Source organism: Calliphora vicina, chromosome 1, assembly GCF_958450345.1.
Source record: "Calliphora vicina chromosome 1, idCalVici1.1, whole genome shotgun sequence".
In the NCBI taxonomy this organism is placed as follows: domain Eukaryota; kingdom Metazoa; phylum Arthropoda; class Insecta; order Diptera; family Calliphoridae; genus Calliphora; species Calliphora vicina.
The window spans coordinates 152,867,637-152,894,590 of NC_088780.1; the positions used below are offsets into that span (position 1 = coordinate 152,867,637).

Genomic DNA, 26,954 nt, shown 5'->3' on the forward strand with positions numbered 1-26,954 from the left:
TCTAAAAATAAATAAAGCGCACAAAATTCCAGCTTCACCTCTCTAGGGTTAGATTGAAAGCAACCATATAAGTATAATCATAGACAGATATTTTGTTAAAACAAACAAAAACAACAACGACAACATCTAATTAGCTTCTCTTTGAGAAATCTAAAAAAAAATAACAACCTTGATGTTCAAACACAAGTAAGTGTCTACTGATAACAACAAATTCCTATATATTTATAATCTTAAATAAAAGGAGGGTATATTGCGCTAATTCTGATGTTTGTAACGTCAACAAATATTCATCCAACACCCACCTAAAATTATAACGATTGACTCAGAATCAATGCCCACTTCCGAAGATCACTTTAACGATCATAAATCTCTTACAAATATTGGCATCCACAAAACATCAACAGGAAATAAGTTTCATATAGAAGTAATTCACGCGACCCAATTTCATGGCGATCGGCCCTTAATTGGCCATAGCATAAATCTCAGATATATGATGCAATCCAAATATATTTTAACAAAAATAAGTTTCATATAGAAAGAAATCACGCGACCTATTGTAACTTCATGGCGATCGGTTCACAATTTGTCATAGATCACATTTAAGGCCCATATCCGAAAATTACTAAAATGATTTTATCGTATACTCAGTATAGGGTATTATATGGTCGAGCTTGATCTACCATACTTTCTTAGTTGTTTTTCTCTGAAATTGTGGTCTCAACGCAAAATCTTTTATTTTGTTTGATTACACACGAATTTTTTATACACACGCACACACTGATTTATAGCAACAAGCTCACGTCGAATATGTGACACATGCTACCTTTTAAAGTAGATTGACAAAAAAATATCGAAAGACTGAAATACGAAGCCAAAAAAAATGTGGAAAGGTATAGGGAAAAATGAAAATCAATTTATTATAATTTTTTTTTTAACAATTTTTATTTTACACCTTTTTGAAAAGGCCACACTTTTTATTCTTTGGTAAAATTGAGTATTTCGTATCACATGCACACACCATAAGTTTTAAAGACAGCAGTAAAGTTTTGCGTTCCTTTTTCGGCAAAGGGGTAAGCAGCAGGTACTAATATCTACTACCAAACTTCACGACAGCGACCACGACTGTCGGGCAAGTAACCCGGCTGACAAGGAAAATCAATCATGGCCACTTGCATAATGTGGCTGTTGGAGGTACCTTCCTCCTTATCCTTTTTACAATCATTGTATTCTTGGGACACCATTTCTTCATTCAGTTCTACACACTGACCGGGTGCACCATTTGTTTTCTTTCCATTCTCACATTCAATGAATTTAACGCAGAATTTTACACAGGGTTTGGGATTCTCGGCAGCCTTAAGCTTCTTCTTGCATTCGAAAGTTATGCTGCAACCCTCGTCCACTTTGGGTACATTGTTCGATTTATAATAGGCAGCTGACACTCGATCGCTGGCTGTAGCAGTTGTACTTTCAGGTTGTTCGGTTGTAGTTTTACGATGATAAAGTGTTGATAAACCACATTCGCCCGTGGCCAATATAACAAAACACACACCCAGCAATAAAAGAGTTTTCAACATTTTGTTGTACTTTCTCTGTACTTTTTGTTAAATTCAATTTGAATTTTCTTTATGGTAAAGAACAAATAAAAATTAAATAAATAAATTCACAAAAACTGCTGAATGTTGTTAAACGTTGAAAATGTATTTTAAAACTGCCAACGGATGCCGCATCTTAAATATTGAGAGTGTTAAATTTCGCTTTAAGCTACAAATATTTTTAATTTATTGATAATCTTTTGAACTATATATTTTGTGTTGTGTGATTGTTATGTTAACTTTATAAATACATATAAGTATGTGTTGTGTGATTTTAATAAAATTTACAAATTGTTTAAAATTTTTGTTTATTTAATTGGAGCTTATTTATGTTCGCATAAATAATCATACAGATTACTTTGTAATTTTCACCGATTGTTTTGTTTGGAACTCTTAACGTTTAGGTGTAATTTTATGTTTAATACAATTTTTACTTTTGTTATTTAGTTAAATAGAGAGATTATGAAATAATAATGTAAAGGGGAAATTATTTTTAAATTGTGGAATCTTTTAATTACATTTTTCTAGTGAAATTTTAATAATTTGGTATCGAAACTGAGTTAATAGATATAAAAAACTATAGAAATAAAACAAAATGCAGCTTGGGACTATTAAAAGTAAAATCTTCAGATATTATATTCGCACAGATTATTTAGATAGAAAATTTAAATAATATATTAATTCTTTCAATTAAAGTTATATTTTATAATCAATTGTTTTTTTTAATTAATTTGATTAACAATTTAATTGAAATTTTAGACATTTTAAAAGAATTTTTTAATTAATTCAATTAATTATTTTTTTAATTAGTTCAGTTAATAGTTTAATTGAAACTTGCTTTTATTTTTCAATTAAATTTCTTAGTTTTCATTAATTGACTTTAAAATAGAGGTAAACCTCATAATTTACAAATTCGTTAATACGAAAACTTAATTGGGATCACAAATTTCTTAATTGAAGTCAATTTTCCATTGTTAATGTGTATTACCACACTTCACGACAGCGACTACGGCTGTCTGGCAAATAACCCGGCTGACAAGGAAAATTAATCTCAATCAAAATCATGGCCGCTTGCAAATTTTGGGGATTGGTAGTACCTTCTAACTCATCTTTGTATTCATGGGACACCATTTCTTCATTCAGTTCTACACATTGACCGGGTGCACCATTTGTTATTTTTCCATTATCACATTCAATGTTTTTGACGCAGAATTTTATACAGGGTTTGGGGATTTCGACAGTCCTAAGCTTCTGCCTGCATACGTAAAAAATACTGCAACCCTCGTCCACTTCGGGTATATTGTTCGATTTATAATAGGCAGGTGACAATCGATCGCTGGTTGTAGCAGTTGTACTTTCTGGTTGTTCGGTTGTATTTGTAGTTTTACGATGATAAAATGTTGATAAACCACATTCGCTAGCTATAAAAGAGTTTTCACCATATTGTTGTACTTTCTGTCTACTATTTGTTCAATTCAATTTAAATTTTCTTTATGTTAAAATTAAACAAATAAATAAATAAATTCACGAAAACTGCTAAATGTTGTTAAACGTTGAAAATGTATTTTAAAACTGCCAACGTAAGCCGCATCTTAAATATTGAGAGTGTTAAATTTCGCTTTAAGCAACAAATATTTTTAATTTGTTGATAACGTTTTGAACTATTGCAAATTGTTTAGCATTTGCCTTTATTTAATAGGATCCTATTTATGTCCCTGTATTTTTACCGATTTTTTATGAGTAATTTTTTATTTTTTTTTAAACAATCACAAACTGCGAAGCGTTTTGCTTGTCTGCAGATACACCCAGAGTCTCTGGCGGGAATCGAACCCGCAACCCTCAGATTAATAGTTCAGCGCACTATCGATTGGTCTATCGGCGCACCCATATATTAAATTGTGGAATCTTTTGTATCTATATATATAAAAATGAAATGGTCCATGTATGTAATGCCATCACGTGAGAACGGGTGGAGCGATTTGGCTGATTTTTATACCCTTCAGCTTCGTGAGAAGGGTATATATAAGTTTGTCATTCCGTTTGTAATTTCTACATTTTTCATTTCCGACCCTATAAAGTATATATATTCTGGATCCTTATAGATAGCAGAGTCGATTAAGCCATGTCCGTCTGTCTGTCTGTCTGTCTGTCTGTCTGTCTGTCTGTCTGTCTGTCTGTCTGTCTGTCTGTCTGTCTGTCTGTCTGTCTGTCTGTCTGTCTGTCTGTCTGTCTGTCTGTCTGTCTGTCTGTCTGTCTGTCTGTCTGTCTGTCTGTCTGTCTGTCTGTCTGTCTGTCTGTCTGTCTGTCTGTCTGTCCGTCTGTCTGTCTGTCTGTCTGTTGAAATCAGTTTTCTGAAGACCCCAGATATCTTCAGAATCCAAATCTTCAATAGTTCTGTCAGACATGCTTTCGAGAATTTTGCTATTTAAAATCAGCAAAATCGGTCCACAAATGGCTGAGATATGAGGAAAAAACCAAGACAACCTCGATTTTTGACCTATTTTTTTACCTATATCTGGATTACTAAGACATTAATATAGACAATATGGATATCTAATGATAGATATTTCAAAGACATTTGCAACGACGTATATAAGACCATATTAAGTTGGACCTACAATGGGTCAAAATCGGGAAAAAAATTTTGAACCCGAATTTTTTTAAAAAAAAAAAAAAATTTAAAAAACAAAAAAAAATTTTAAAATTTAAAAAAAAAAAATTTTAAAATTTAAAAAAAAAAATTTTTAAATTTAAAAAAAAAAAATTTAAATTTAAAAAAAAAAATTAAAATAACAATCGAAAAAAATTTTTTTCCAAAAAATTCAAAAAACAACTGAAAAAAAAATTAAATTTTGTTTACCTAAAAATATTTAAAATTTTGAAGTATAATTTGGTGAAGGGTATATAAGATTCGGCACAGCCGAATATAGCACTCTTACTTGTTTACTTTACATTATTACATATTTATATATTTATTTTCATACATGGACTGACAATATTTGGTCCCGACAAAAAGTTTCTTGCGAGATTCTTATATAAATACCATATTAATGGCCTGAATATTAAAAATTGTGTGGTTTTCATACAAATTTTGTCGATAAACTTCACCCGACACACAGTGGGTTAATTGAAAAAAGTGGAAATATATCTGTAACTTCTAAATGGATAGCCCGATTTCCCATGGCTATAAAGGAGCTATTGATAAATTTAAGCCAAGGGAAATTTTCTTAAAATCGTTACAGATTTATTTTTTCAGTTCACCCACTTTCTTTATTTCTCTATCAGCAAATTTTGCTTCAAAAGGAGTTTAGAGATTTAAAACTTGTTACACTTTTACCTTTTAAATACGGTGGTTTATTTCCTTTAAATAAATCGGATTCTTAAATTGCAAAAAAAGCGACAAGTGGTTTAAAAATTGTAGCAACTCTTTATTTATTTTAGTTTACACAATAACAATTTAAATAGTCAAGCAGTGCTTCGATATACAGGCTCCTCAGCAGATGTTACTATTTATATACACAGCGTCATCTACCAGCAAACTCTAGTATTATCTATTTCTGTAATGATCACCCAGAGCTTTTAAAACAGCTGAACAGTCAATGTTGCCGTACTTATAAACAATGTTAATAACAGCTTGCTATCGACAGTGTTTATATGTACAAGTTTCTACCGGTGGAAGTGTTGATAAACATGATGAATGTTGCAAGCAGCCGTTAAATTCAAATTGATAATGCAATTTCGTAACAATATAAATATAGCTGTCGTGGTAATATCGAACTTCATGAACACACTTCCTCTTTGCGAATGTGGAATTTCATTCAAACCAGACTAACCGTTTAGAAGCTACAGATTTATTTCCCTCTTTTTATACCCTCCAACACCACAAATGGTGAATGAGGGTATATATACATAAGTTTGTCATTCCGTGTGTAACATTTAGAAATATTCATCTGAGAACCAACAAAGTATATATTTTCTTGATCCTTATGAAATTCTAAGTCGATTCAGCCATGTCCGTCTGTCTGTCCGTCTGTGTAAAACACGCTCACCTCCAAAATACGCAAACAAAATTGGTAGACTTGGAAAAAATGTGTTTATTGTTGTCCTAAGCAGTTTGGTATTGAAAATCAGCAAAATCGGTTTAGTAGAACCAGAGCTATGAACCAAAATGTGAGACAACCTAAAAAAAAAAAATCGGTTCATGATTTCTCCTAGCCCCCATACAAATTTCTTCCCGAAATATGGTTCTATGGTCTATAAATGCCTTCAGAATTGCAGTATCCATACAAAATTCAGCAAAAATAAGTTTCGTGCTAAATGAAATTACAACACTAAATTTTTTGTGGATCGGCCCATATTTGACCATAGCCCCCATATAAAGTTCACTTCCGAAAATCACTTAAATTAGCATAAATATCTTATAAATATCGCTATTAAGTTGAAATTCATCATAAATAATCCCCATATATACCAAAATCGATATACCTAATTCTATGATGATCGGCCTATAATTGGTTATAGCTCCCATATATGTATATCAACATAAAAAATACATATGCAGGTGGAATTAATTAATAATTTATTTAAGATTCGGCAAAGCCGAAGATTCCGTTCTAACTTGTTTTCTATACCGCTGTGTAGCGTAAAAATTTTTGTTGCAATGTTATTTTACATTACTTTACTGGTAATGTCATATTATTATTAACATTTGAAAAAGTTTCAATGAATGAAAAACCCGACTACTTTATAATTTAACAACTCCACAATACTTAAGTTTTTAAATAGTAAAACATAATAATACTTATGCATTTTAATACCCTTCAGCTTCGTGAGAAGGGTATATATAAGTTTGTCATTCCGTTTGTAATTTCTACATTTTTCATTTCCGACCCTATAAAGTATATATATTCTGGATCCTTATAGATAGCGGAGTCGATTAAGCCATGTCCGTCTGTCTGTCTGTCCGTCTGTCCGTCTGTCCGTCTGTCTGTCTGTCTGTCTGTTGAAATCAATTTTCTGAAGGCCCCAGATATCTCCGAGATCCAAATCTTCAACAATTCTGTCAGACATACTTTCGAGAATTTTGCTATTTAAAATCAGCAAAATCCGTCCATAAATAACGGAGATATGAGCAAAAATCCGAGACAACCTCTGAAAATTTCATCAAAAAACACAATGTATTGCATGCTTTGACAAAAAAGCAACAAAATTATGGTTGGATGTGCAAGCTTTGCGTATTTTGTTTTTATACCCTTCAGCTTCGTGAGAAGGGTATATATAAGTTTGTCATTCCGTTTGTAATTTCTACATTTTTCATTTCCGACCCTATAAAGTATATATATTCTGGATCCTTATAGATAGCGGAGTCGATTAAGCCATGTCCGTCTGTCTGTCTGTCTGTCTGTCTGTCTGTCTGTCTGTCTGTCCGTCTGTCTGTCTGTCTGTTGAAATCAATTTTCTGAAGGCCCCAGATATCTCCGGGATCCAAATCTTCAACAATTCTGTCAGACATACTTTCGAGAATTTTGCTATTTAAAATCAGCAAAATCCGTCCATAAATAACGGAGATATGAGCAAAAATCCGAGACAACCTCTGAAAATTTCATCAAAGAACACAATGTATTGCATGCTTTGACAAAAAAACAACAAAACGTATGCTTGGATGTGCAAGCTTTGTGTATTTTGTTTTTTTTGTGTTTTGTTTCTTTTGGCGTTGTTGTTGTTTTTTATACAACTAAAGTTTAGTTTGGTTGTGTGTTGGTTTTTTTGACAAAAAAACAACAAATCGTATGTTTGAATGTGCATGCTTTGCGTATTTTGTTTCTTTTGGCGTTGTTGTTGTTTTTTATACAATTAAACGTATGTTTGGATGTGTGTTGGTTTCATTGCCTTGCGTATTTTGTTTTTGTTTTTTCTTTTGGTGTTCTGTTTCGTTTGGCGTTGTTGTTGTTTTTTGTGTTCTTGATAAATTTAGGATGCTGTACGCTGAAAGTGGGCAATGTACATACATATATACTAATTATAAAAAATAATAATGCATCCACAACAAAGGTGAAGGGTATATAAGATTCGGCATAGCCGAATATAGCACTCTTACTTGTTTTTTATTCGATTCGAAATTTTCAGGAGATGGTTTTTAAAGAAAACAAATTCGAAAATTCCGGGTAAAACTCGGACATTTTTTTTTTTTTTTTTGTTGTGAGTCCAGTCAACTGTAATAAAAAAGCTCCCTAAAGTATGCAGTACAAATTTAGATATTTTATTTGCAAATAAATAAGAACAGGCTGGTGTGAGTGGGTTGGAGAAACTTGACGAACTAACATTAGTAAATGCTACCGGGCGAAGCCGGGGTCAACTAGTTAAAAATAAATATTAGATGGTTTTTCTAGTGAAATTTTAATAATTTAGTTTTCATAGATTTTTTATTTCATATATGGGAGAATCCATCCCAAAGCTTACAGAATACAGCACTTTTTGGATTTCTCACCAGCGATTTTAACGAACTTTTACAGTTATTATGTATTGCAAGTATTTATCAAATCATAAGCTTTTTGTCCTTTAAAACTTTATGAATAAATCACTTCATTCAAAAGTGCAATGCGCAATTATTGAAATTCCTTGATCATAGCTCCGTTGGTATCCACATCAAATTCGACACAATTAAGTTTAATATATAAATAACTCACACGATCGAAATTGATGATCGGTTCGTAAGTGGTTATAGCTTCCATATTAACTAATTTTAAAAAATAAAATGTTGGTATCCACATAAAATTCAATTTCTATATGAAAATTTGTTCATATTGAAATAATTTAATCGACCGAATTTGATGGCGAAAGTTATTTATCTTTTGGACATATTACAAACTTACTTAAGACTTTATGTGTTTTCCTTCCTTTAATGCTGAAAATATGTAAATTATATGAAAATTTAACAATTTATGCCTGTGCGAAAAATTCACTATTTTCAAATTTCCGGCAGAAAATCGCAATTTTTTAGATAACTAAAATCATTAATATTTTCTTAAAATTTAAAAATTTTTCAGTTCTCAGAACGACAAAAACATATTATTAAATATCTGAATGATCATAAATTTAGTGAATTAAACCTATTATAAAAAATTGGTGCACTACACGCAGAGAAAAAATATAGTTGGGCATGGTTACTGTAACCATTTCAATATTGTTACAAATTTTTTAACAATATTATAGTCACAGTAACCATTTACATGATTGTGGTAACCATAATATGGTTAATTTACGATTTACATGATTGTATCAACCATATATATGGTTACAGTAAACAAATATATGTTTGTGACAACCATTCATATGATGAAGGACTTATCATATTATGGTGGTCTCGGCTTAAGGCTTATCATAATCTGAGAACAACATATTATGATAAAATTATTAATCATAAATATGGTTGCCACAAACATATATTTGTTTACTGTAACCATATTATGGTTACCACAATCATGTAAATGGTTACTGTGACTATAATATTATTGAAAATCTTGTAACACTATATAAATGGTTACAGTAACCATGCCCAATTATATTTTTTTCTCTGCGTGTACACAAAATTTAATCTATTTTTCTAGGAAACTATTGGTCAATTCACAAGGTCTTTTATCATGTCATAATGTCCTAATATTTTACGACCCGGCGGCTCGGCTTAACCGACACTTATGCGTCCAGCGCAGGTCTCTGTTGGCTGCTGCACATAAGCGTAGCTAGACTATTACTCTGGGGTGGGCAAGTGCACTTCCCAAATAGTAAAAATAAAACTAAAATCATAGAGAAACATAGAGCGAAAACTAGAAAAAAACTCAAACAAAAAAATTACTCAAAATAATCACACATACGAGTGTTGTTTTTGTTTTCACATAGTTTTTTCTACTAATCTCACCACTTAGGTTTCTGACAACTAAATTAGGTCTTTGACAGGAGAGTTTTCGCTCTATGTCTATTCTCTATGACTAAAATATCACAAAAATTGAGTTTGCTAACATAACTACTTCATTTTCAATATTTAAAACTGCTAATTTATTATATAAAAAATTTTTATAATTTTTTTTTAAATTTAAATGGGTTTTTTTTAGTTTTCGTCTTGATCTAAACTGTTATTTATTCCTTATTATATTAGTTAGACAAAATACTATTTTTGAGTTGAAAAGATTTATTTATATCTAAACTCCTTTGTACAAATATTATTATAAATAAAGAATTGAGTTGAAAAAAAACTGCTAAATTTGAAAATCGTTCCTGAAGCATTGCACTACGTAACCATTGTTTTATTCTACGCATATCTGAGAAACTGCTTTCGCAACTAGCAGAACTGATGGTAAGACTTATTGCCACTTGTAAAAGTATGTAAATGCTTGGAGAGATATTCTTGTCAATTTTGGATTTTATCATATCAATTATCATGCAAAACATGTAATTAATAATGAGTTCATCGGCGCCATCCAAATCTAATTTAAAGAAATTGTTAACAGCTTTAGGTAATGGAATGTTTTGGAATCGGTATTCGATATTAAAAATTATGCTATCTATTACTGGATTATATATATTTAACTTCCAATAATCAACTGAAGGAATAGAATCCGGCAAATCCAGATTTTACCTTTTACCTAATGTTGAAATCTTCAAGATCACTTTTAATTACAGCGTAATTTTTAATTACTCACTTACTTTTTTCTCACATTTTTATATCACAACTCCATCTAGTTGTGCAAAGGCTGTTTATTATATTATTATACTGTTTAATATGAAGAGCTTGGCTTAGGCTTTTTAAATCATTACTATGTTAAGAATGTTTGCGCTGATGATACATATGTGTGAACACGAATCCACAATAACTAAGTTTAGCCTGTAGGATAAACAATGAACCAAAATGGCTTGCGTATTCGACTCCTTTATGTTAGCTTGTGGCCACCCCTGCCCCCACCTATCTACGCCAGTGCTGCTGCATAATGCATTTTTAATAGTTATGTTTTTCTGTTTCATCAAACTTAGGCTAATTTCTGATTTATAGTCCAAAAAATTAATTACTTTTCGATGTAACCAAAAATTATTATATTAGAAAATTATTTTCCAAACCATTCTTACGAGAGTGTGTCAATGAAAGGCCAACACTGCTCCTGTCAACAGCCATCTGTTAGTTGATTCCTGTTAAAATTTGTACAAGCTGAGTCATTTAGTTTATGTTTGACAGACATCGATAGCAAACTACCTTGTGACTTGAGGAGAAATTGGAAAAATCTGAATTTCGTCAGATCATTAGGCATTATTTTTTGCGGAAAAAAATCATCACTCAAAAAAGGCTAAGCTTGATAAATACTATGCACCATAAATTTCAATGGTAAGAAAGTGGTTTACTAAATTTCATTGTGGCTGACCAAATGTCCTGGACGTCCATTTGAGGTCTCTACACCCAAAACAATTGACAAAAAAATGATATGGTGTTGGCCGATCGGAGATTGAATGTGCAAGAGATTGTGAAAGCCCATTTCAGGTCTCTATACCCGAAAAAATTGACAAAAAATACGATAGGCATTGGAGATTGCAAGTGCGAGAGATTGTGAAAGCCATGAGAAAGCTTTCCGCAAGATGAATATAGGTACACAAAATGATACACACATGTGCATTAGGCTATTAAATGCTCAAATTGTTCGCCATATTCTCCGGATTTAACACCGACGCACAGAGGGTTGAAATGTACCAAAAGTGGCGATTAATTCAAAAGCTGAACTTTATCTGTTTCAGTCATGTTTGGTATTGGGTTAAAGTGCATTAAATAATACATCACAAACTGCTAAAATTACAGTTGTGAGTAACTTACTTTATTGGCAGTGAGCGGTCAAAGTCAAATAATTTTTACAAATTTTGCGTGCTGTGGTTAAAATTGAAAATTGTGATATTTCGAGAGCTTATATTTTTTGTTAAATCTGTTAAAAGTAGAAATATTAAAATGGAACCATCAACTTCAGGTATTTGAGAACATAAATAAATAATTTTTGTTTAGATAAATGTTTTGAAAATATTTTTTAAGATTTTTTTTAAAGTTCTCCATTATTGGGGGTTTTTCGATATATAGATTGAGTTTAAAAAAAATCAGGGCGAGATCGGGTAAATTCCATTAAATGCTCTTAAAATATGAATTTTCAGCTTCTATATACAGAAAAAAACTCGTGTGGGTTTATTGAGGTTTTTTACTTATTTAAGTTATAGTAAAAGAACTCCTCTTGCTAAAAAACATATTCTGATACAAAATAGGTTAAAACATTTTTTTCTTACATTTTTTTTAAAGTTGTGTTTTTATGTATTTATGATTGTTCATTACAAAAATTTATAATATTGTCTTTTGTGGCTTTTTTTAAAAAAAATTTGTACATTTATAAAATTTTGTGTAAAACAAAAATTGGATTTTAAATTAAATTTATACTAATATAAATACATATAATAAATTTATAATTTTATTTTTTTAGTAGCACATGAAGTATGCTTTAATTTCCAATTTTATTCAATAATTTATCGCTTTCCATTACAAAGTTACAGCATAAATTGTGAAAAAAGGTATTTTTTCCAAAAAACAATAATGCGCTTAAAGGGTTAAATTTTTTTTTTTAACCTTTTTTTTCTAAAATGCTGTGTTTTTATGTGCTTATAATAACTCATCAATAAAAAAATATAATATTTTAAAACTACGGCTTCTATGAATTAATCGCCACTTTGGGTACCATCCAACCTACTGTGCGACGTACTATTTCTTGTTTCCAAACCTGAAGAAATGTGTCGACGACTCCAACGATGAAATCATCTCACAAAAATACCTATTGTGAGCAACATAATAAATCTCATTTTTTAGATATAACATTAATTAAGGATAACATTAATGAATATCCATTATTTTTGCCTAAATAGTTGTTGTTGCAACAGTTCCACTGTTTCCGAAAATTCTTTCATGGAAAAAAACTTTCGGTTTATACTGCTGTTGCTGAGTTTATAATCTTAATAAGACTCGGATAGTTCCAGAGCAAAGACCCAACTGTCGCGAGAACGATAAATATTTATCATCACTGTTGATGTAAATATACAATATTTTCTAAAATTTAAACTCTAAAACGAAATGTAAATATAAAAAAATGTATGCATAAATTGTGCACATAGAAATACACATTAATCTCCAAATTATTATTATGCATATTTGTATATAGAATGGCAAACAATGCTTTTATTACTTTGTTGTTATAATATGTTGGCTAATTTTATTAAAATAAATAATATTTAACATAAAACCAACCAAAATAATGTGCAGTCATGTGAATAATGAATTACACTTATTTAAAATTAATTCAAACAGATTAAATTTTTATAAAATAAATGAAATTATGCTAAATAGGCAAATTTAATTAAAATAGTTTTGTTTTCAAATATTCTATTTATCCTTTTGGCTAAAATTTAAATAAATAAGAATAGTAAATTTAAATATTACTGCTAATAAAATGGCATTGTGGCTGTTCACTATGTTTAAATTACATATAAGTCAAGACACTTATTGAAGACAAACACCCAAAGAGTTTTGGTGAGGGAGAAGAGAGTCATGGTCAATAGTAAATATTTGATCAGCTCTCAGATTGAGAAATTTCTAAACATATTTTAGATTTTATTATATTAATTATTTACAATTTTTAAATTTCGTAAATTTGTAATTTAAATTTATTTAATTTATTTCAAGTTATTTATTAAAACATTACAGCAAATTTTATTTACTAAAAAACAAACATATTTTAAATATTAATTAACCTCAACATATTCACTTTAACATGCACTTGTTAATAAATTTTTGTTAAAGTGTGACATGTCACAACCTGTATTTGACAGAACTACCTACAATTCGTGTAAGTATCCTGTAATGCCCCCATTACATTTCCAATAGTAAAAAAGCTAAAATATATATTTTTTTATTCTAATTACCCTTATAGCCATTGTGTGTAAGTAATTTATATAATTTTTCATTAGTGCAACATTATAAACATTTGCTAATAACAACTTGTAACGCAAAACAATTATTGCATAGTAACTATACACACACTGTAAACATTCGTCTACATAAAATTACTACAAGTATTAAGATTATTTCCAACAAGATTAGATGTTTTTAGCCTGACCGGGCATACAAAACCACAAATTAAAAATCCTGTACACCTCGTTCCTGACATGTCAGAAGGGAACAAACATTGTGTGAAGTAACATGCATGAAATGCAATGAAACTAATGAATGAAACAAGTACTTACATTGTGGATGGATGTATATGACACGACATTGTTGTTTTCCATATTCCATATTTTGTATTGTTTTTGAGAGGGAACAAAGGACTGCGGGTTTCAAATTAAACCCCATACAATATTACACTATATACGATCATTTCCTTTGCTAGTTTTTTATTCACTGAACAGGTAAAGCTTTTGTGAGAAAACTTAAACCACTTACATTTGTATGTGAGACATCAAATTTTAATAAAAGCCTTTGGGTTTGTGAAGAATTTATCACCTTTTCTTGCTGAATTTCATTTGAAATTCATGTAATTTCCTATATAGGTTGGTTTAGGAGCTTTGTTACTCGTACTTCAAACATTTTGGTGTGAACCTTAATAGTTCGGTGCTAGTTAAAGATTTTTTCTTTTGTTCCTTTTTGGTTTTTCAATTATTAGATTTAACCCTATGTAGTTTATATGTTTTTTTCTCTCGTACAGGTAAGCCTCCATTTACGCGATCTCAAATTAGCAACCATTTTTTCAAATACGCGACTTTTTTACACGATTTTTATATAACGCGGCAATAAACAACATGAAACGAAAAAAACAAGCGAATAACAGATTTCTTTTTGAAAACTTCGTTAATTTTTATGACATTTTTGTTATGTTTTTTGTATTAGAATATTTTGTTTTTTTAACTGACATTTTTTCCTTAATTTCCTTAATAAGAAATATTTGTTTTTTTACTTTACTTTTGTTTTAAGTAAGTTTTTAAATGTACAAATAAAATAATGTTACGTTTTAACCTTTTCAAAACGCTGGTTTATTTCCTTTAAATAAACCGGATACTTTTGATTGCAAATAAAAGCCGTTTAGTAGTTTAAAAATTGTAACAACTCTTTATTTCTTTAAAATGTACAACAACAACAGAATTAAATAGCCACACAATGTTTTTTATACACGTTTATAAATTCTCAGAATTACAGACACAATTTATAATGTACACGAATTTACTTGAAACAAACACAACACACTTTAAGGCACTTAGATGATGTTTCTTCGAAAAGCGTCTCTGATCAACTCACTAACGACTGCAACCTCTGCCACTATTTATAACACTGCATTACCATCTAGACAGCTCTTTAACTGTCAAAGTTCGAATATTCTAGATCATACGCCATCTGTGGTGTACTTTCTACAATGTTCTTTAACTGATTATTCGAACTCGAATACAGCGTTGCCAACTTACAATCAAATCAACTGAAAGCTTTTATATAACAATGCCCACAGATATGTTACAGTTTTACAGCACTGTTACTTGAAAGCATTATGCTACTTTTAAATCAGCCGTTAAAATCGTTATATTTGAATTCAAGTACAATTTCGTAACAATAAGTTTACTTAATGTATATATCGTCGCCTTAAATGCAAACGGACGTAGCTACATTTTTATTGTTTTTACAGGATACGTTATCAATAATAATAGAGTATTCTTGGCAATTGTTCAATCAATCAAAAACTCGATTTTGAATTGTTGTGTAGTTACGTCCGCTTTCATTTAAGGTGACGATATTTAGGTCCCAATTACTTTTTTGTTATGTGACTGATGTATTGTTTTACGCGAAATAAAAAATTATTGGCCCCACAAAAGCATTTCGTTCTAAATTAGAACCTCGTTTTACGCGAATTTGATTTACTCGCTATTTTGTCCATTAAGATAAGTTTAAGAATATTAATATAGGTCTTCCTATCTTTAAATTTAAATAAAACAAAGTGTGTGTGAGATATCGTCGAAATTATGTCCAATTTTCCATGAATCTGGTGAAAAATTAAGGAAGAATTTTAGCGATGGCATGGGTTTGTAACTTATTCGCATAGACCTTCGACATAGAAAAACCCCACAAGAAAAAGTCAAATGGGTTCAAATCACATAATATCGGTGGCCAGCTCACAATACCTCCACGTGAGTTGACCATGCCCTCAAATCTCTCGTGCAGAATGTTCAATATGGCGTGTAGCGCAGTCATGTTGGTGCCCATATCATCCAATTCTGGTCAAACGAATTTGGTGATAACCTATCCAACGTTATTCTCAAAGAAATATGGACCGATGACTCCAAACAGTGACTTTTCGGGATGCATTGGATATTCTTGGATCTCACGTAGATTTTTACCGTTCCAAATTGGACAATTTTGTTTGTTAACACCCATTTTGATAAAATAATTTCATAATTTGTACGTGTTGTTGAACGCTATACCAAGTAAGAGAGCTATATTCGGCTGTGTCGAATCTTATATACCCTTCACCAAGTTATACTTCAAAATAAAAATTTTAAATATTTTTAGGTAAACAACATTTTTTTTTTCCGAAGTTGTTTTTTTAATTGGGCATGGTTACTGTAACCATTTAAATAGTGTTACAAGATTTTTAACAATATTATAGTCACAGTAACTATTTACATGATTGTGGTAACCATAATATGGTTAATTTTTGATTCACATGATTGTATCAACCATATATGGTTACAGTAAACAAATATATGTTTGTGACAACCATTCAAATGATGAAGGACTTATCATATTATGTTGCTCTCGGCTTAAGGCTTATCATAATCTGAGAACAACATATTATGATAAAAATAATCATCATAAATATGATTGTCACAAATATATACTTGTTTACTGTAATCATATATATGGTTGATACAATCATGTGAATCAAAAATTAACCATATTATGGTTACCACAATCATGTAAATAGTTACTGTGACTATAATATTGTTAAAAATCTTGTAACACTATTTAAATGGTTACAGTAACCATGCCCAATTATATTTTTTCTCTGCGTGTATGTCTATATTAATGTCTTAGTAATCCAGATATAGGTCAAAAATAGGTCAAAAATCGAGGTTGTCCTAGTTTTTCCTCATATCTCAGTCATTTGTGGATCGATTTTGCTGATTTTAAAAAGGAATCTTCTCAAAAGTATGTCTGACAGAAATATTGAAGATTTGGGGTCTTCAGAAAATTAATTTCAACAGACAGACAGACATGGCTTAATCGACTCCGCTATCTATAAGGATCCAGAATATATGTATGTATATACTTTATAGGGTCGGAAAATTATATTGTGGAAATTACAAACGGAATGGCAAACTTTTATATACCCTTCTCACGAAGGTGAAGGGTATAAAAATGGCAGCCAATTCTACAGATGTACATAGCTTCAACAGTATGGCAGCTATCAACTGTCAGAGTTCGGATGTTCCTATTGGAAGACCCTTTGGCTTCGTAAATGGTCCAGATAATCCCCGATCTGGAACCCAGATTTTCATATAAAGGTTATACTAAAAACTATACAAGATTTGAATTAAATAGAAAACACAGTTTTTGTTTTTAGATTGTTATCTTTTTATTGAATCATAAAGTACACAGGATATGCCAAGCAATCAGGCATATGTCGTTCTTGAACATTTAGCATCTTGACATTTGCAAATTCTTGTTCCATAATTTTCACCAAGATTCGATTGCTCCAATATCCCAGAATATTTAAATTTCAATAACTGTCCATTTTTGATTATCCTTGCCACTTGTGTGTTAAAAATAATGCATTATTTGCATGTTGTTATCCTTCTTAGTTAATAGGTGGTATAGGGAAGAAAATTGAGCCTAAATACTTTGTACGTATGTCGAAAGTAATTTTGAAATTTCCTACTACGTTAAATTTTTAGCAGAAACCATGTATTTTCTTGTAATTGTTTCTTTTTTTTGTTTGTTTGCTAACGGTCATTGTTTGATGGTCTTGTTCTAATTTCATTACATTTCCCATCATCATGGTAAAGACTTTGTGATTGTTGTTACAAGGAAAACTGTTTTTGGTGCAATATGAAATTAATTTTTGTGGCTTGAAAGCTTTATAAAACCCAGCAAAAATTTGTAGTTGCTATTTCAATAGGTAGCAAAGTTCTTTCCAGGCGAAAAAACTTCCGGTTGAAACAGCATTCGCTGTGTTTACACGCGCAGAGACAAAATATAGTTGAACATGATCACCATAAATATTTCAATATTTGTACAAGTTTTTAACAATGTTATGGCCACAATAATTAGTTATATGAATATGACAACCATAATATGATAATGTTACCATTCATATGATTATAGCAATCATATATATGATTGCAGTAATTATATATATGCTTGTGTGAAATCATTTTTATGATGGAACCATTTTCTGTTGTTCAGATGTAATGATTCCTCATGCACATGATTGCCACAAACATATATTTATTTACTAAAATCATATATATGATTGGTACAATCATCGTATCTTAAACATATAATACCGCATTCATACAATATAAATAACTACAGAGACCTTAATATTGTTTAAAAAATTAAAAATGTTGAAGAGGTTACGTGGCTACATGGCGATGATCCAATTACCATGGGTACGTAGCATGTTGTTGGCATAGGTTTGTTGCCTTTACTTGTTACACCCTGACTTAAGGATTCCTTTGTAAAGATTGTATAACAACTTCCTGGTAATTAGTATAGTAACATGGTTTTATATGAGCTTTTGTTGGCTAGAAATTACAGCAAAAACAATAACAAATTATGAGTAAGACTAACAAATATATATCCGGAACTTATCTTAGTAATTAGTTGGTGTTGTTTATAACTTTCCAGAGATCAAATTTAATTTATTTCCATTACGATATAAAAAGTTTAAGAAATGAATTTCTTACTGGGATAAATCATCATAGTTTGTTCCTTTGTATCGTTTTTCATTAAAATTTTCACTTAAGAAATCAGTATTTAAGCTGAAGTTAAACAAATCCATCAAACTAAATAATATACTTTTCGATGACTACTACATACCGTCTGCATTACTTAGAACTAGTCAAATAATGACTTAGTTATAATCACATATATACCTAAGTAAAGCCCGGATCCAGATCAACCATTTGGTGGGGGGGAAATCAAAATTTGTTCTACATTTTTCATCTTTTTTATATGATCCGCGCCTGACCTAAGTATTTATATGACATTTACATGAACACATTTTGGTTTCATTGGGTGTATGAATCTAACTTGCGATGAAAAATGGATCCATTACTATAACCCGAAGCATAGCAAATTGACACCAAAAGGGACCTATCTATTGTGAGCTGCTGAAATCTGGCCAAACCATCACAGGCAACCTGTACCGAATGCAATTGACTCGTTTGAAGCAAACATATTTCGTAAAACGCCCAGATATGAAACCGTAATATTCCATCATGACATATTTCAATACCTGTTAAAACTATTCAGAAAGAAGACCTTCCCCCGTTCCACTACTATTAGTTTCGATCTATGCAGAACGCTCTCTCTGGGATACGCTTTACTTCAGAACAGAGTATCCGAAGTTGGCTTGATTCGTTCTAGGCCTTAAAAGATGATCCATACACCCAAGTCTAAAATCGACTACTGTTAGTACTTACAATCAATAGTCGTTACCTGTAACTAGTTTTAGTGATATCAAAGTAATGTATTTTTTATAAGCGTTTGTGGTAAGTACGTATCTGAAATAACATTGACAGGCAATTTAAGTGAGAAAAATAAATTTCTATTGTGTCATGTGCCAGAATATTAGCATTTTAAGTCATTACATGGAAATGAAATAAATAATGTTTTGTCAACTAGAAACCAAAGTTTATAATTTGAAATTTTAATGACATATTTTAAATAAATAAAAATGCTATATATGAGAATAGCTCAAATTAAAAAACGCTTAATGTACTAAAATATCCACTTAATAATTCATGTAGTTTTTAAAAAACAATTCATTTAGTCAGTTAACGACATAGCTCAATCTCATATTAATATATTTTATATTTAAATAACAAAATATGCAACATCATATGTATGTTCATATATTTTCCTAGTTTGAGCCGAAAAACTCATTACAAAATACAATGGGGGGTTCGAGTTGCTCTAATAAAAAATAAATTAAAAACAAATGACAAAAGGGGACAATAGCAAAAATCTATTGACAAAGAAAAAAGCAACTACACTTGTATAAATGTTAAATATTCCCAAAAATACATGAATAAACATACAATAAATCTTGTTTATAATAACATACTGTTCTATTCCCCCATTCTGGACTTAAATGTAGAAAATTTGTATTGCATTTTGACCATAAATTTCAATTGCTTTAACATATAAATTTGTGGTTGCAGTGTACTCTACAGTGGGCAAAAGTGTTGAGGATAAAGGTTGCTAAAATACAAATTTTATGAAATTTTGTTTTGCATATTGTCACCATGAATTGTTCTTTTTAATTCAATTAAAAGCTAATTTGCTTTTAGCTGTAGTTTAGTAGTTTCAGTTCAGCTTAGTAATAGTTCTACTAGATCAGTGGTCGGTACTCATAGTCAGCAGAAGCCGAACGCCATCAATTAGTCAATAGTATTCAATACGAATGTAACAAATTGAAGATTGTGCATCACAAATGAAATCGTTCTATACAACATATATGTATGTGTCATGTTTGGCTAATTACATACTCATTTCAACGGAGAATTTAAAGAAGCAGATAATGATATCGTGCTGGGTGCTCCAATGTTGTTTGAATCCTTTTATCCATAGAGTACCTTTACAATTCGTTAGAAACTTTTCTAGAACTACGCACATAAGTATTAACTTGTGTATATGTGTCACAAAACATATTTGATATGGTCAGTGTTAGTTAGTCGCTGGTGGTATTGTGCTAGTTGGCAAGGATTTTCTAATTTTAATTCAAATGCAAATGCGTAAAATACTGTGTCATGCACACACACCCTTGTTAAAGGCTTCAAATGCAGCCAGCTAAAGTGAACTAAACTCAACTCAACACGCATTATAATGATAACAATTGACATTAATACACAAATTTGTTTTTAAAACGATAACTATACTCACACACTTCCCAGCTGCGAAATTAGCTAGGCTTTCACTTTGTAGGCCTTCTCGTTACTCATTCCATTCTGTCTTCTAGAATGACGAGTAAAAAAAATAATAATAATAAATAAGCAGTGGCTTGAGTTCATAAGAAAGTATAAAATCCCAGAAAAAGATTTCATTGCCATATAATTCTGGCACTTCTCCATTTACATAAAATAGCATTTTAACTGATTATTTTAACACTTTGATGTCATTGGAAGCAAATACTTATCACAACTGCTTAGAAATATATTATTAAGTATTTAAACTTGTTAAGACTGAAATAACACATTTATAGTTAGGTCTCATAGAAGCCGTTAAGATATTAAGCAGTTCTATAACAGATAATAAATAAGTCATTCTACGACTACTTCCAAGTAATTGAGAAGGTTGGTAGAATTCAATGAAAAGTAAGTTACTGAGTAAATGCAGATTATTACCAAGTTTTGGAAGTGCTGGAATCTGATATAAATTTAGAATTTTATAAAATGTTGCTTTTCAAAGCAATATGGTTGTGTTTCTGCTAAATAAGGCCTTTAGAAAGGCCACTTTACTGCATATTTTTCCACTTGGAAAACAACTACACATTCGCATGCATTCGTACATATGTTGTGGCATTTATTGTATACCCAATAAATAACTATAAACAATAGAGTGGTATAAGGTTATAGAAGGTTTTTTTTTAAAGTTTTTTCTAACATGACAGTCCATAGTAATGTAACTCTTGCTCTGAGGATAATTTAGGAATTTAGGTTATAGTTCAAGTAATTTCAAATTGAAAAATCTTTTTAAATAGTATACTTATTAAATATCTTAAGAACTATGTTTTTACACTTGCCATCTGAAATATCCTGCCTTAAGTAAGTGCCCATTTTCCATCAAAGGGCGGACAATATATCTGAGATTTAAGTGAGTACCTGGCAGACGGCAAAACCTAACGGTGCTCCCAACACCGGATAGAATCAATCTATCTATCAGCGCCACTCGGACCTGCAAGTTGGCATCTTTATGTACATTGACTCCACTGATCAACGCACAAACCTCTTGCTCGAGAGTTCGGGCTCTCTAATCCTTGCCATCCATAGCTAGCTAGTTAATTAGCAAGCCCAGGACAATTATAAAAGCAGCAACACCCGCCTGGTAATCCAGTCTGATCTATGATCTCTGACTTCAAATGCTCAAGCCGATTAAAGTCAAGGAGTGTGTTATTGACACCACACGCAATTGACCTCGACAGAGAACTAAGCCCAACTATCAGTATATCATGAATGCTACCACCCCAATACATCTAATGGCTATGTTGCTTCGGCAAACAGCACCTAGTAATATACAATTGGTGTTCCGAAATTTGTTACTAGCTCAAACATCGGTACTTAAACCAACGACCATATTTCCGCTTTGGGTTTTAACCACAGCCACTACGTGTTCACCGAAGTGACCTCACAAATAGCCAGTCAGGACAAGTCCTGGAGACACTGACTCCCGTGGTTCTAGATAAGACTCTAATCAGCTGCGAATTAAAAAAGATTAAATTCTTACCAGAAATGAGCTCCGTACAATTCGGAGCCCCGATTTCGCTACATATTTCCCCTTGAAGCATAACATCAAGGTGTGGAGCTTCACCAAGATGTACAAATTATAATTTTATAAGGACCCATAATATATTTGTTTTACGATTTCGATTCCGTTTGTAACGGAATGACAAAATCAAAATACCGCCATTCTTTTTGGTGCCCAGTAGAAACATTAAAAGTGACCAAACAAAGTTCAATTAATGGTACAATGGCTCATTTGATTCTGTTTATGTTCTATTGTCGCGTTCTTAACTGATAACAAACAATTTAGGTACATCGTTTGTTATCAGTAATCAGCAGTAGTTCAGAAGTTAGTGGCTTTAACTAAACCAAAAATTATTGCGAACAATAATCACACTAAACATTTCATTTTGATTTTCAAATAGTGTCGCGTTCGCAATCGCAATAGCATATTTTTTCATGTGCCGAAAGAAAGGAAGCTACAATGCGGTACTGGAGAAAAATTAAAATGGAGCAATCCAAATACGCTGATGAAAGAAAAATTTTAAAAATTACGTATAAGGCGAAAAAAATTGCTCTATACAAACAAAAAACTTGATAAAGATACTTCCTTAAATCTAAAATGCATTACATGAGGTTTTAGTTAAAGAGTAAAATATGTCACGTGCTAAATCATTAGAAAGAAAATTGCTTTTAAAATGTATTTAACATTTTTCTATTTTTATCTCATTTTTAAACTCTGTTTATTGCTAATATATTGGCAACGATAAAACTTACCAGTTCATTTGCACTTAACAAAGAGCTGCTATTGATCAATGGAACCAAGAAAACAAATTAGATTTCTTTATTTTTTCACTTCAAAGTCATACGATTGTCGCGTTCTTGAACGTGAAAATCCCCATATAAGGTTTTCATTCCATTTGTAATGTATCCAATATTCAATTACTAATACTATTTAGGTAATTCGAACCCCAAGATATACCATCCAGGCGGTCAAGGCTTTTTGTTTACAACTCCAGCATTTACGGACGGCTTTTCTATTGTTTTAATATTTCTAAACGCCATGGTCTAGTGCAGGGAAAGGCAACCTATACTATTGCATTTTCCGATTGTATTAGTTATAAACTCTCTCCGCTCTCACCACGAATCGGTGTTGTCAGTAAACTTTCGTCGCTTTCCCCAAATAAAAATGTAAAATCTCATATTGTTCATCATACATCTTTAAATGTTGGGACATATTTTTTTTCACTGGCAACGCTGATTCTTAAATTGTGCGATAAAAAACGATACACAACCTGCTTGTTTGAGTTCTGAAGCTAGACTGATTAAAAGTTGTTTATTTCTCTACAATGCGTGTGCACACGTACGTAAGAGAAGAGTAAATGAAAAACGCGGCGCCCATGTTTTGCCTTTCCCTGGTCTAGTGCCACCCTAATCTACATAATGTCTACCTCTGCATGTGTTAGATGATTGAAATTGAAAACAATATATTTAGCATAACACCAATTAATATTATCATTTCAAATGGCGTCATTTTAATTGTATTTATTGAAAATATTCTATATTGGCATTTAGAAAAGTGGAGCAATTGCAGCGAAAATAACTTTGGCGCCATAGAACACAATAATATAATCTTCCTCATTACTCACTACTAAGTATGTCAATAAATAAGAGCATGCTAGATTTTCTCCTCCAAAAGCAGCCATCTGTCGATAGTAATTTTACCCTCAGATTGACTGCGATCTATGTTTATGTTGATGATTTCTGGCACTTCCCTTCAGAAAGCTTACTCTATAATTGCCGATTTATACTAGATTGGTTTGCATGAGTAACTCTCGCTGAGTATCGAGTTGAGGAAAACGTCGGCAAAGATCTTGACTTCGCCTTGTCACATTGATTATGAGAAAAACAGGTAAGGGAGCTATGCCGAATCTTATATACTTTTCATCAAATTATACTTCAAAATAAAAATTTTAAATATTTTTAGGAAAAAAAAAATTTTCGAATTGTTTTTTAAAATTGTTTAAATTTAAATTTTTTTTTTTTAAATTTAAGAATTTTTTTTTTGTTTTTTTAATATTTAGCGAATAAAAACTTTTGATGAAAAAAAAAATCGGGTTAAAAAATATTTTTCCGATTTTGACCCATTGTAGGTCCAACTTACTATGGTTTTATATACGTCACTGCAAATTCATTGATATCCATATTGTCTATATTAATGACTTAGTAATCCATATATATGTAGGTCAAAAATAGGTCAAAAATCGAGGTTGTCTTGGTTTTTTCCTCAGTCAGTTGTGGACCGATTTTGCTGATTTAAAATAGCAAACTTCTCGAAAGCATGTTGGATTCCGAAGGTATCTGGCGTCTTCAGAAAATTGATTTCAACAGACAGACAGACGGACAGACAAACAGACGGACATGTCTTAATCGACTCCGCTATCTATAGGAATGCAGAATATATATTTACATTATAGGGTCGGCAATGAAAAATGTAGAAATTACAAACGCAATGACAAACGTATATATATCCTTCTCATGAAGGTGAAGGGTATAATAAAATATCATTAGATGTAGATGAGCGTACATAATGAGTCTGCCTACTGGTGATCAAGATCGGCTCAGTGCTAACATTGCTGGCCTGACAATAATAGTATAGAGCATGTGTTCTTACTTGTAGATGTGCCAGGTATTTCTGAACACTGTATCTCTTGTGTTTAACATTCTGACATAACAATAAAAACGTTTATGACTTTTCTATCCAAGGTCTTCCATTACAGTGTCATGGGCAACGGATTGTATCGACGTTTTTCCCGTTCTGAGACTTGGAAGTTGCCATGAGCAGGTCTTATAAATGTTAACACTTTTATCCCATAAAGGACTCGTAGTCCAAGTCAAGCCTGAAATCTGTCTGATATATTAAAACCGTTACAATATACATTTAACATAGCCACTGTATCTGCATTACTATAAAATCTATATAACGCTATTTAAATTAAGTTCATCTGCTTAATTTTTTTTTTTGTCGCAGTCATGTTTTATATTTCTCTCGGCCAGTTTTTGTTTTAAAGTTTATTGTAAATTTATGCAAATGTAGAAATTGTTTGTTTAATAAAATCATAAATTAATATTTCAGATAATAAATGTTTGCTTTATTACAAAATGTTATTATTTCAATTTTTTTTACTTTGGTTTTGTTACCAACAAAAGTCCGAGTATTTTGTTATAACCCAGTGAAAATTTAAGAGGTTCTTATATTTGTAATCAATTACAGTTTTTTGTAATAAATTGAAAAATACCCTGCATAAGTAATTTTTTAAGAAGTAATAATTGAGTTTATGTGTCAGTTTCCAAAGTCTAAAAATTTAGTAGGCATAAGAAATTTCATTTAAATTCTTCTTATCTGTTTGCTGGGAATTTCATAACTTTTTATTACTCTACCAAATGTTGTATGTTTAATTTTTTCTACTAACTTGTGTTTGTCGCTGCTGTTGTTTTTATTAGCAATATTATTTAACGTGTATTTGTTTGTATTTTGATTTTATATTTTGATTAACACTTTTAACAAATATCCATGTATATGAGAATACAAAACAACAATCAGAATTACAACTACAAACACTATTATCAAAGGGCAAATAAAATAAAAAGTTAAAGGCCCTTTTTGTACAGGCCCTTTTAAAGGTATTATTAGAATTTTCAAGCGAAAGATGAGAGAACTTCCAAAGAAGCGAAGAAGTAGTAGAGTCTTAATGTGTCTAATTTTTCAGAATAGTCAATTGATACCTTCATTAAACATCGCTGTAAAGTGATTTTATATATCTAACTACTTCTTATTTTAAATAGAGTACTAAAAATTTGATTTGCTAGAATTTGCAGGATTTCGGGAAGTTCATTTGTTAGAACTTCTTTTAAAAGAAAGTTCTAGTTAGAAATTTAACAATAATAAACATAAAGCTTTCATAGAGGGTTTGTGTTTGAAAAATAAGGCTTATTTAATGGGCTTCTCATAATTACTTTTTCCCGCTTGAACGAGTACGAGTAAATTTTGTTGTATTTGCTATTCAAATACAAATAATGTTTTACTAAACATTTTTACAGCATTTTTTATTTTTTTGGTGTATTTTGTATGCGCTTTTATGATTTATGTTTTGAGTAGATGTTAATAAATTAATATTTGGATTGTTGGATTAACAACATTTTAAAATTTAATATTTACCGATGAACGTTTTGATGGCAGTCTATGGTAAAGGTAGGATCACACGATTGCCGCAATGAACCAATTTAATACAATTTTTATTGTGCTGAATTGGGGCCCAATAAAGAAATTGTCTCAACCAAATTCTCTGCAGTCACATGATTGCTTCATTTTATATAAATTTGATTGTCGTAAATTGGCGCAAAGCGATTTAGTGGCAATAATTGTCGCATTTCAGTCACACGATTGTTCTAGTTTACGGCAACTCAGAGAAACAGCTGTTGTGCTAGATTTTAAATTTTGTTTTGTTTACATAAATGTAAAAACAATCTATTTTTGAAAAAAATATTTGTTAAATAAAAAAAGAAAATTGTGTCGGCCTTAATTATCATATAAAA

At 31.0% G+C, this 26,954-nt stretch overlaps 2 protein-coding genes across 2 annotated transcripts; both read right to left on the bottom strand.

The window, feature by feature from the left end:
* Positions 1-891: 891 nt before the first annotated feature.
* LOC135964111 (uncharacterized) lies at positions 892-1,689 on the bottom strand. The gene has a single exon (XM_065516187.1). The coding sequence runs from the start codon at positions 1,572-1,574 to the stop codon at positions 1,095-1,097; it is 480 nt and encodes a 159-aa protein (XP_065372259.1). The 5' UTR covers positions 1,575-1,689; the 3' UTR covers positions 892-1,094.
* An 887-nt stretch (positions 1,690-2,576) lies between these two features.
* LOC135953518 (uncharacterized) lies at positions 2,577-15,885 on the bottom strand. Its single transcript, XM_065503459.1, has 2 exons — positions 15,816-15,885; positions 2,577-3,013 (listed from the first exon to the last, which is right to left on the bottom strand). Exons 1-2 carry the CDS (start codon positions 15,883-15,885, stop codon positions 2,577-2,579), a joined length of 507 nt encoding a protein of 168 aa, XP_065359531.1.
* Positions 15,886-26,954: the final 11,069 nt, after the last annotated feature.

What these genes read in the sequence shown, in the direction of transcription:
- LOC135964111 (XM_065516187.1), bottom strand. Translation starts at nt 1,574, where the DNA reads ATGTTGAAAACTCTTTTATTGCTGGGTGTGTGTTTTGTTATATTGGCC.
- LOC135953518 (XM_065503459.1), bottom strand. Translation starts at nt 15,885, where the DNA reads ATGACTGCGCTACACGCCATATTGAACATTCTGCACGAGAGATTTGAG. An exon ending in CATGGTCAACTCACGTGGAG is followed by an intron (nt 3,014 to 15,815) that starts GTATTGTGAGCT and finishes ACTCTTTTATAG; the next exon opens with CTAGCGAATGTGGTTTATCA.